The sequence below is a fragment of the Lutra lutra genome, chromosome 2 (assembly GCF_902655055.1).
Source record: "Lutra lutra chromosome 2, mLutLut1.2, whole genome shotgun sequence".
Lineage (NCBI taxonomy): Eukaryota > Metazoa > Chordata > Mammalia > Carnivora > Mustelidae > Lutra > Lutra lutra.
Window position 1 is genome coordinate 126,569,920 of NC_062279.1, and position 12,559 is coordinate 126,582,478.

General features: G+C 35.5%; 1 protein-coding gene across 7 annotated transcripts in view; it reads left to right on the plus strand.

The window, feature by feature from the left end:
• Positions 1-12,559, plus strand: part of LARP1B (La ribonucleoprotein 1B) — a 141,467-nt gene that overhangs the window by 85,990 nt on the left and 42,918 nt on the right. For all 7 annotated transcript variants that reach the window (XR_007125223.1, XM_047718414.1, XM_047718413.1 and 4 more), the window contains one exon: positions 8,226-8,349. Coding sequence is in view for 6 of the 7 variants with exons in the window: in XM_047718414.1 (XP_047574370.1) it covers positions 8,226-8,349 (124 nt within the window). In the remaining variant the exon portion in view is untranslated. The remainder of the gene's footprint in view (positions 1-8,225; positions 8,350-12,559) is intronic.

The window sequence follows — 12,559 nt, forward strand, 5'->3', positions numbered from 1 at the left end:
AACAAGAAACAGACCCATAGGAATGCAGATAACAGAGTTATCAAACAGATTTTAAGTTAGCTATTGTTAATATGATTAAAAAAAAGAAAGATGGAGAATTTCAGCAGAGAACTAGAATCTTTAAAAAAAAAATCAAATGGACATTCCAGAAATGAAAAGTGCAATAACTGAGCACAGGGAGTTGCCTTAACAGTAGATAAGTGTAGCTAAATGCAGAATTACTAAACTATAAGATAGGTCAAAAGACTCCAGAGTGAAGCATGGAGCAAAAAAGGTAGATAATACAGAAATTAGTATAAGGCATAGGATATCCAGTCAAAAGGTCTAACATATACTTGGATTATCAGAAGAGAGAGGAGAGGCAGAAGTAATATTTGTAGAGATTATGGGTGGCATTTTACCAAAACTGCTGAGGGGTAATTTAAGAAGTCCTAAGAACTCCACAAAGTATAAATTCAAGGAAAACCATATCAAGGCCATCATTGTAAAAGTGCTGAAAACAAGTAATAAGATCCAGAGGAAAAGAACAGATTACTTTAGAAGCTACATTTAAAAAAAAATTCTTTTAATTAATTTATTTTAGAGAGGGAGAGAGAGAGAGAGAGAGAGAACGTGCACAAGCGGGAGAAGGGCAGGGGAAGAGGTAGACAATCTCAAGCAGATTTTGCACTGAGTGCAGAGCCTGACATGGCTTAATCCCACAACCCTGAGATCATGACCTGAGCTGAAGCCAGAGTCAGACATTTAACCAACTGAGGCACCCAGGCACCCCAAAGATACAGTTTTTTGTTTTTTGTTTTTGTTTTTAAATAAGCCTTACAGCTAACTTCTCAGCAAAAATAATGGAATCCAGGAGACAGTGGGATGATATAATCGCAGTACTGAAAGGGAACTAGTATTCCGGAATAAAGTAAATAAATCATTGAATCATATACTTAAAATAGGCAAATTTTATGGTATATGAGTTATATCTCAATGAATTTGTTTAAAAATGAAGGTAAAATAATTTCAGCCATGTGAAAACTGAGAAAGTTTGTTTTCAGCAGATTTGCTTTAAAGAAAATATTAAAAGGAGTGTTTTAGGCATAGGAGATACAGTCAAAAGATTTTGAAAGTGATTTCAAAATGATTCCAGAAGGAAGCTTAAAGATATAGAAAAGAATGAAGAACAATGTAAAGGATAAACATGTTTGTAGATTTGAATAAATTATTGACAATAAACACAACAAAGCTGATGTAACTCTATTGATAGTGGATTTTTTTAAAGCAAAAAGAATTATTCAAGATAAAAAGGGACACTTCATAAGTATAAAAGGTTTACTTGCTACAGAAAATATAATACTTCTAAATGTGTATGCATCTAATAACGTGGCATCAAAATACGTAAGATGAAAATTGGCAGGTACAAAAAACCAAATTTATAATTATAATGGGAGACTTTGAAACAACTTTCTTATCAAGAAAGGTGCAAGATCTAGCATGAAGATAAAAAAAATCAGTAAGGATATAGAAAATGCAAATAATACAGTTAAGAAACTGTTTAGTTAAAAAAAAAACTTTAGTTGATGAAATACTGCATCAACATCTGCAGAATACACATTTTTTTCAAGTGCATATTGACCCTTATCTCCTACCATATGCAAAGAATCAATTCTACATATATTGTGATTCTAAATGTGAAAGGCAAAATAATATTTCTAGAAGATGAGATACTAGATGATATTTGAGTCAGGAAAGCTGTGTGTGTGTGTGTGTGTGTGTGTGTGTGTGTGTGTGTGTTGCTTTTTGCTTTTATTCCCTTGTGCTCCTCAAACTTTTAAATATAGAATGTTAATTTCATAATCAGATAAAAAATTATAAAGAGAAGGTATAGCATTTGTAGAAAGGGGAAAGATTTCCTTTTTAAAATTTTTAATTTATTTAGAAACTTTTATTTAAATTCTAGTTAGTTACATGCAATGCAATATTGGTTTCAGGAGAATTCGGTGATTCATCACTTACATACAATACCCAGTGCTCATCAAAGTGCCCTCCTTAATACACATCACTCATCCAGCCCACCCCCAATCACCTCCCTCCGTCAACCTTGTTTGTTCACTATCATTAGGAGTCTCTGGTGGTTTGTTTCCCATTTCTTCTTCTTCTTTTTTTCTCCTTTTTTTCCTCCTTCCCCTATGTTCATCTGTTTTGTTTCTTAAATTCTGCATATGAGTGAAAGTATATGATATTTTCTTTCTCTGACTTATTTCACTTAGCATTCTACACTCCAGCTCCATCCATCTTATTGCAAATAGCAAGATTTCATTCTTTTTTATGGCTGAGTAGTAGTCCATTGTATGTATATTTGCCACCTTTTCTTTATGCATTCATCACTTGATGAATGTTTGGGCTTTTTCCATAGTTTGGCTATTGTTGGTAATGCTGCTGTAAACATCGGGTTGCATGTACGCCTTCGAATCTGTATTTTTGTATCCTTTGGGTAAATACCTAGTGGAATTTCTGGATCATAGGGTAGTTCCAGGTTTAACTTTTGGAGGAACCTCCATACTGTTTTCCAGAGTCGTACCAGTTTCATTCCCAGCAACAGTACAAGAGGAGTCCAAAAGGGGAAAGATTTCTTAAGAAGGAAATTACAGAATGAAGGAAATGACTTATAAAATGCACTACATTAAAAACTTTTTTCATTGGCAGTAATCTTTTCGATATCAGCCACAGCAACTTCTTTCAAGATATGTCTCCAAAGGCAAAGGAAACAAAAGCCAAAATAAACTTTTGGGACTTCATCAAAATCAAAAGCTTCTGCACAGCAAAGGAAACAGTCAAGAAAACAAAGAGGCAACCCACGGAATGGGAGAAGATATTTGCAAATGACAGTACAGACAAAAGATTGATATCCAGGATCTATAAAGAACTCAAACTTAACACACACAAAACAGATAATCATATCAAAAAATGGGCAGAAGATCTGAACAGACACTTCTCCAATGAAGACATACAAATGGCTATCAGACACATGAAAAAATGTTCATCATCACTAGCCATCAGGGAGATTCAAATTAAAACCACATTGAGATATCACCTTACACTAGTTAGAATGGCCAAAATTAGCAAGACAGGAAACAACATGTGTTGGAGGGGATGTGGAGAAAGGGGAACCCTCTTACACTGTGGTGGGAATGCAAGTTGGTGCAGCCTCTTTGGAGAACAGTGTGGAGATTCCTCAAGAAATTAAAAATAGAACTTCCCTATGACCCTGCAATTGCACTACTGGGTATTTACCCCAAAGATACAGATGTAGTGAAAAGAAGGGCCATCTGTACCCCAATGTTTATAGCAGCAATGGCCATGGTTGCCAAACTGTGGAAAGAACCAAGATGCCCTTCAATGGACAAATGGATAAGGAAGATGTGGTCCATATACACTATGGAGTATTATGCCTCCATCAGAAAGGATGAATACCCAACTTTTGTAGCAACATGGACGGGACTGGAAGAGATTATGCTGAGTGAAATAAGTCAAGCAGAGAGAGTCAATTATATGGTTTCACTTATTTGTGGAGCATAACAAATAGCATGGAGGACATGGGGAGTTAGGGGAAGGGAGTTGGGGGAAATTGGAAGGGGAGGTAAACGATGAGAGACTATGGACTCTGAAAAACAATCTGAAGGGTTTGAAGAGGTGGGTGGGTGGGAGGTTGGGGGAACCAGGTGTTGGGTATTAGGGCATGGATTGCATGGAGCACTGGGTGTGGTACAAAAACAATGAATACTGTTGTGCTGAAAATAAATTTTAAAAATGATTAAAAAAAAACACTTTTTTTTTCACCAAAAGACACCATGAAAGAGTGAAAAGGCAAATTCCTTCTTCCACAAAGTGGAAGAAGACATTTTCAACATTTTATAAAGAGGTCTAATCAGTAAGAGAAAGAAATCTCCAGAAAAATGAGTAATAGAATTGGGGGCATCTGGGTGGCTCAGTCAATAAAGCCTCTGCCTTTGGCTCAGGTCATAGTCCCAGGGTCCTGGGATGGAGCCCTGCGTTGGGCTCCCTGCTCAGTGGGGAGCTTTTTTCTCCTCCCTGCCCGCCCCCATTTGTGCTGTCTCTATATCTTTCTCTCTCTCAAATAAATCTTCTAAAAAAAATGAGTAATAGAATTGAATGGTCCAAATAAAATATAATAAATGTTCTTAGCAGTATTAAGTAATCAGAAAGATGCAAATTAAAACCATAATGTGACTACACATAGATCTACCAGAGTGGCTATATATTTAAAGTTTTGAATTTTTATTTTGAGATACTGAGTTCCAGGATGTTGGAAATATAGTACAGAGAGGTCCAGTGTATGCTTCACCTGGTTCCCTCCAAAGTTTATATCTTACATAATTGAAGCACAATATTAAAACCAGGATATTGACATTTCTTATCACAAATGTGTGTATAATTTTTTAAAAAAGATTTTATTATGAGAGAGAGAGAGAGAGAATGAGAGAGATCACAAGCAGGGAGGAAAGGGAGAAGCAGGCTCCCTTCTACCAAGCAGGGAGCCTGATGCCGGCTTGATTCCAGGACCCTGGGATCACGACCTGAGCCTAAGGCAGATGCTTAACTGAGCCACCCAAGTGCCTCATATGTGTCTAGTTTTATGTCACTTTATCACATGTGTAGATGCATGTAACTACCATCACAGTCAAGAAACTGAACCATTTTATCACCACACGGATCTCCCTTAAGCTGTAAGACTCATATTCATGGGTCTCTCCTTCATTGTTCCTAACGTCTGGTCACCACTAATCTGTTCTCCATCCCTATAATTTTGTCATTTTGATAATGTTCTATAAATAGAACCATAGAGCATATGACCTTTTGAGATTGATGTATTTTTTATAAGATTTTATTTATTTTTAAATTTTATTTTATTTTTTCAGTGTTCCAGGATTCATTGTTTATGCATCACACTCAGTGCTCCATGCAATATGTGCCCTCCTTAATATCCACCACCAGGCTCACCCAACCCCCGACCCTTCCGCTCCAAAACCCTCAGTTTGTTTCTCAGAGTCCACAGTCTCTCATGCTTCATCTCCCCCACCAATTTACCCCAATTCACTTTTCCTTTCCTTCTCCTAATGTCCTCAGTGTTATTCTTTATGCTCCACAAGTAAGTGAAACCATGTGATAATTGACTTTCTCTGCTTGACTTACTTCACTCAGCATAATCTTCTCCAATCCTGTCCATGTTGAGAGAGAGAGGAGAGAGTGCAAGCAGGGGGAGGGGCAGAGGGAGAAGCAAACTCCCTGCTGAGCAGGGAGCCTGATGTGGGACTCCATCATAGTACCCTGGGATCATGACCTGAGCTGAAGCAGACTCTCAACTGAGCTACCCAGGCACCCTGAGATTGATATTTTTTAATCATAATGCCCTTGAGGTCCATCAGGTTGTCGTGTATGTATATCCATAGTTTGGTCCTTTTTAGAATGACTACGTATTTTTTAAACTGACAATACCAAATGTTGGTGAGGATATAGAGCAATATATACTGCTAGTGGGAACAGAAATAGGTACAATCACTGTGAAAACATTATTTGGCATTTTGTACGAAGGTTGAAGCATATCACCCTTTTCAACAGTTCCAATTCTAGTAAACATTCAATAAAATGTGTTCTTTGGGGTGCCTGGGTACCTCAGTCAGTTGAGCATCCTGACTCTTGGTTTTAGCTCAGGTCATGATCTCTGGGTCATGAGATCAAGTCCCACATCAGCACCAGAGTCTGCCTGAAATTCTCCCTCTTCCTTCCCCCTCCCCTGCTCTCTCTAAAATATATAAAATCTTTAAAAAATGTATATCTCTGTTAGCAAGAGAAGTGTTTTGTAAAAATATATTTATAGCAAAATTATTTGTGATTGCTATAATCTGGAAAGGAATTGAATGTTTACCAACAGTGTAATGGATTTTTTAAAATTATGGTGTGATCATACAATAGAATACCATAGAGCCGGGATGAGGAAATTTTTTGTGTGAAGAGCTACATAGTAAATATTTTAGTCTTTATAGGTGATACATTGTGCCAACTACTCTGAGTTGTAGCAATGAAGCAGACATGAAATTAAGCAAATGGGTGTGGAGGTGGTCCAGTGTAACTATTTACAAAAACCTGTTTGGCCTTTGGGGGCTGTAGTTTGGGGACCTCTGTTGTAGTGTTACAAACTATCAATGAATCTCATAAAGATAATTTTGCATATAAGAAACCATACATTATGATTACATTTTTATAAAGTTCAAAACTGGGCAAAATACCTATAGTATTAAAGTCAGCTAATTGATTGTCTTTAGGAAGAGGAAGTGGGTAGTGACCGGAAGGAACATGAAAGTTACTTCTAGGGTGCGGTGATGTCTTTACCTGAACGGTGGTAACACAGATCTGTTCACTTTTGATTACTCATTGAGATGTATACTTATGATTAATGCACTTCTCTAGTGTGTATATGCATATATGTGTGTGATGCCTTAATGAATTAATTTAAAAAGTGAAAACAGAAACATATCACTTTTGTTCCCATCAGGTTAGAAATATATTTATCTCTGACATATGATAATCATAGTAGTAAGTTTTTTTTTTAGTAGGAATTGGTAATAACAAGATAAGGGACAGTGAGGAGTAATGACTCTGAATTAGCTTAAAGAGCTTATTGAAGAATTTTGGGAGAGCAGGATTGGTATAGGACAAACCAAAATAATAATTTTTTTAAAAAGATTTTATTTATTTGACACACAGAGAGAGATAGGAAGGACAAGCAGGGGAAGAGGCAGGCAGAGGGAGAGGGAGAAGCAGACTCCCCGCTGAGCAGAGAGTCCCATGCAGAACTTGATCCCAGCCCCAGGATCATGACCTGAGCCTAAGGCAGACCCTAACTGACTGAGCCACCCAGGCGCCCCTGAAGTAATCACTTAATGTATTCTCATGAAAACATGATAGATTCTAGTTTAAAAGACTTGCAGGATCTAATGAATGGAGTGAGCTAACAACTGTTCATGTTTGAAGGCAGAAGGGAAAGATTGTTTGGTTAGCTGTTAAGAGCAAGGTACTGTGACTGTTTTGTGATGATGATATTTAGTTTGTCCATCTGACAGTTTTGTTGTTTTTTACCTGCTAAGACCCTCTCTGGATGTTGTTCTCTAATGGGTCATGGACCCATTCATACTGAGTGATGTAGGTGTGATACAGGGTTTATTGGCAGAAACTTAACAAAAAGTAGAGTGCAGGGAATCTCTCAAACTCCCTTTTTATTTCACAGCTTAGGCCAGGCATGAATGGTCCTCATGCACCATGGCCAAATGACCTTACATTAAAGACTGGCCTCTACTCTCTAATCCTCTCTAATATGTAGGTCAGGGCAAAGAACATTTAAGTGACTATGTAACAGTCATTAGAAAAGGGAAGTTTCAGCAGCCCAAGAGGTAGGGATGGCCTGTTCTTCCTTCAAGCTCAAAACACTCAGACCTACTAAGCCTTCTTGCTGCTAACCTTATAAATGGGAGTTGGAAATGAACCTCCAGGGCCATCTAGATTTATTTTTCATCACATGTTTCCTATTACTAGAAAATGAAGTAAAAACTTCTTGGCCTGGTATAAAGGTCTTCTCATAGCTTTCTCACATTTCCATATCAGGCCTTTTTGCCACCGATTCTATATAGATTTTCTCATTAACTAAATTATTTTCTAATAAATGATTGTTTATTCTAAGCTTCTCATCTGAATTTCTCATTCTTGTCCCATCTCTTCTGTAATGCCTCCCTGATGATCTCAATTCTTCTACCAAATATTACCATTTTTCGTATGCTGCCTAATATTTTAATTTTTCTTTGTACCTTTCTTTTTTTCCATCTAACTTGTAAATTCCTTAAGGGTAGGGAACATACATTATTAGATTACTTTGTAGCCTCTATAATACCCTAGTGAACTTGTGTGTAAATGCTCAACAAATAATGAATGATTTAGAATGTGTGCTCTTATAATGTATTTTAATTATATAATATTCATAATATTTTGGGGGTTCTCTGTGCCTCTTTTAGATTCTAAACATTAACTGTTAATAAGTATAATGCTAGATTCTTTATTAGGACATTTTTTCTGTTGTAGTTAAACTCAGTTTTTTGAGATTGGTAATTATTGTTTGTTGGTCACTCTCCTAGCCAGTTGAGTAATTAGATTCCTCCATTCTACTTCAGCAAGAAGTTGAGAACTTTAAGAAGCTAAATCTCATTAGTAAAGAGCAGTTCGAAAACCTAACACCTGAACTTCCTTTTGAGCCAAACCAAGAAGCTCGGGTAGCACCTTCACAGTCCAGGCAAGGTATGTAAATCTGCTTTTGTGTGTAATAGTTTCTGAATAGTATTAAAGCACTTCTAAATTGTTTTCAAAGTTTGCTGCTTTTCTATCTGTGGAAAACGTTTATGTATCTGGTAAAAGACTAGAATTTTAAAACTCAACTGTTACTTATCCTTTGGCGGACTTCAAAACATTTTAGAGACTTGACAGTACAGACTGTAAATTTGGTAAGTCAGCCTTACAGTATAATCCCACCTTAACTTCTGTTGAACAGGCAGGTGATCACACAGGTGATGTAGGAGTCATCTCTTGTAACACCACAACATGCTCAAACCCAGATGCTTACTGAAAAGCAAGCAGGATTGGTTGGTTCTTTATGTGTCTCATTTGATTTTGAGGTTGCTGGAAATGCTTCTCTTTTTGAAATAAAATTTTTCACTGACTTGCTGATTCCCTAAAATATACAACTAACACCATTCTTTTATCCTAAGGCCTTAGCTTAGTGTGAACATATAAATACATTTGGGAGATACATAAATTGAATCCGACATTTTCAGGCAAGTGTAAGTGGTTTTGTTATAGTTTTTCATGAAGGCAGGTAAAAGAAAAACTTTTAATTTGGAAAGCTTCAAGTATATGCCAAAATAAAACAAATTGTATAATGTAATGAAACCCCCATGTACCCATTTGCTACTAATTTCATAGCCAATTTTGTTTCATCTTAGCTCCACTCATTGTCTTTACTCCCACTAGATAATTTTGAAGCAAACTTCTGATTATTATTAATATTTTTTCATTCCTACATATTTATGTATGTGTCCTTAAAAAGAACTCTTTTAAACACATAAATAACATATGCCATTATCACAGCTAAAATTAATATTAATTCCTTAATATCAAATATCTAATTCATACTCACTTTTCCTCAATTATCACTTAAAAAAATTGGGATCCATATGAATTTGAACATTCCAAGATTGATATGTGTTGTTTAATCTATAGGTTCAAAGTAATTTTTTTCCTTGCAACTTATTGTTGAAGGAACTGGGTTGTCCTGTAGAATGTCTCACATTCTGGGTTTTGCTGATTGCATCACCTCAGTTTCATCCAGTCTGTTTTCTGGTCCTGAATTTTCTGTAACTATTATTTTGATAGAGAGGCTTCATCAGATTGAGGCTTAAATTTTTGTGAGAATATGTCATAGGTAATTATTGAATATTTCTACCAAGAGGCACATAATGCTCAATTGTCTGTCTCATTATGGCCTTAATAGCCATTGATAATCATGGCTTGGAGCTTTTATGTCACAAGGGGCTGCAAAGTGGTGATAATTATGTTTTTATCATTGCTTCTTAAATTTAGTAGAATACGTCCATAAAGAGAAATTCCCCCTAACTGGCTATTTGTTTACCCTCAGATAGAGTTCTTACAGAAAAGAGAATAAGTGCTCAATTTTTTCTCTTTGTTCACTAGTTTTCAAAGTAATGAACTGGTTCCCTAACATCTTTCATTGATGACCAATCACATTTAATTTTTGTGTTCATTTTAAATTATCTTTATGGTTTCATAAATGTATTAGATGTGTTTCACTGTATTGTAGTTAATTTTTTAAAAGATTTTATTTGAGAGAAAGGGAGAGAGCACAAGCAGGGGTGGAGGAAGAACAAAGGAAGAGAGAGAAGCAGACTCCTCATTGAGCAGGGAGCCAACATGGGACTTGATTCCGGAACCCCTAGATAATGACTTGAGCTGCGGGCAGATGCTTAACCGACTGAGGCCCCCAGATGCCCCTGTTGTAGTTATTGATCCTTTCGCCATTCATCAGTTAGTGGCTTTTAGCTCCAAGTCCATCTTGCATTGCTTTCTTCTGTGATAGGTGGAATTGGGCTGTTTAACTGTTTTGTTTGCCAGCAGGCATGATAAGCGTTTTGTCAGTGCTTGAGTTGCTACTGAGTTGTTTATTGTTTCTGGGGTTTTTTGATTGAAAGAGTTTAGAGATTTTCTTTTTAAAGAAAAATACACTAGAGCTCAGTTGGTTGAGCGTCTGCCTTTTGCTTGGGTTGTGATCCCCGGGTACTAGGATCAAGCCCCATCTCCCTTTTACCCCTGCTCATGCTCTCTCTTGCTATCTCTCTTTCTCTCTCAAGTAAATAAGTAAAATCTTTGAAAAAAAAAAGAAGTGGAAAATACATTATAAACTCATGTTGATATTTTCTGTTCAACTTTAGGATTAAAGGTTTTAATTTTAATTTGTTTGATTTTGTATTTGTACTGCTTTTTACTTACATGAAAAGAAAATCTTTGTTCCTAACCACAGTAGCAGGATTATTTACTTATTTATCCTTTGATAAAATAGTTTTAGAATAATAACATTAAATACTACTATTACTATGAATACTGAAAGGTTACTTCTTTTAAATATCTTTAAACTTTTATTTTTTTATTTGAGACAGAGAGTGAGCAAGAGAGCACAAGCTTGGGGTAGGGGCAGAGGGAGAGGAAGAAGCAGACTTCCTGTCAAAAATTTTTTTTTAACCATTCTTAGAGTATTCCACTAAGTATGTTCAGGCTAATTACAAGATTTTTTTGCCTTGTTTAATCTGAGTACATTAAAATTGATCATTTATGCTCCTCAGTACATTGTGGAGAGAATGAATGGAAGTCCCAAATTAGGAGATGAATTTTGTAGTGCATAAAAGTAATAAAAAATTGGTATAATAAAAATCTTAAATTGTAAAAATCAACATGAAAAAAATGGTAATATCAACAGAAAAAGTAGTAGATGAAACATTAAGTGGAAATTCATACAGAGAAAAACTGAATGGCCAGTAAATTTGCAAAGATGCTCTCATCTTTACTTTGTTGCATATACCAATTGAAATCACAGTGACATATCCTATTATAACCCAACAGTTTCACTTTAAGAGATATTCTTGTAAATGTTTACCAAAAGACCACTTATAGTAACATTGTTCATAATAGAAAAAAACAAGTGAAAATTTTAAAATGCCCATTTATAGTACACTATATTGTAAAATGTGCTATATTCATATAAAGGGAAAATATACAGCAGTGGAAATGAAAGAACTAAAGCTACATGTGACAAAATGGGTTAATCTTAAAAATAGAAGATGTATAAAATAAGCTAGACACAAAGGAGTTCACTCAATTTAATATCATATAAAACAAAATTCATGGTACATGCATAGCACATGGGAACCATGAACAGCAAGGGGAATTGTTAATACAAAAATTTAATGATTATTTACTCCTGAGAGAAGGGTAGAATCCCATTCGGAAGGTCTGCATATAGGCTTGCCTGCATCTGGAATTTATGTGTTGTTCTAATTGGTGGGTATGTGGGTATCAACTCTGTGTTTGCCTTCCTAGGTAAAGTAAGCTCTTTAAGTTAAATCTCATTATTTGCACCAGGGCTTTTTTTTTTTTTTTTTTTAAATAAAGTGCTCTTGAAAACTTGAATTTCTTCCATACTTAATTTCTTGTTCTCGGTTTAAGTCTTCTCTATTTTTAAATTTATATACACATTTATTAATCTTTATTAGTGTACTACAACTTCCAATTTTAAAAAATAGGATCAAAAAATTAGCAAAAATTAAGAAGATAGAGTCAATCCAATATTTCTATGATTAAAAAAATGTTGAATACATCCATTCCTGATTAAAATGCTTCAAAGTATAGGGATAGAGGGAATATTCCTCAACTTAATAAAATCTATCTATGAAAATCCCACAGGAATATCATTCTCAATGAGGAAAAGCTGACAGCTATCCCTTTGAGATCAGGAACATGACAATGATGCCCACTCTTGCCACTGTTGTTCAACATAGTACTAGATGTCCTAGCAATAGCAATTAGACAACAAAAAGAAATAAAAGGTATTCAGATTGGCAAAGAAGACGTCAAACTTGCTCTCTCCACAGATTACATGATACTTTATATGGAAAACCCAAAAGACTCCACCCCTAAACTACTAGAACTCATACAACAGTTCAGTAATGTGGCAGACTACAAAATCAATGTATAAAAATCATAAAAATGCAAATCATAAAAATACAAAATCAATGTATAAAAATCATAAAGATGCTTTCTTATACACTAACAATGAAAATATAGAAAGGGAAATTAGAGAATCAATTCCATTTACTATAGCACCAAGAACCATGAGGTACCTGGGAATAAACCTAACCAAAGAGGTAAAGGATCTGTATTCAAG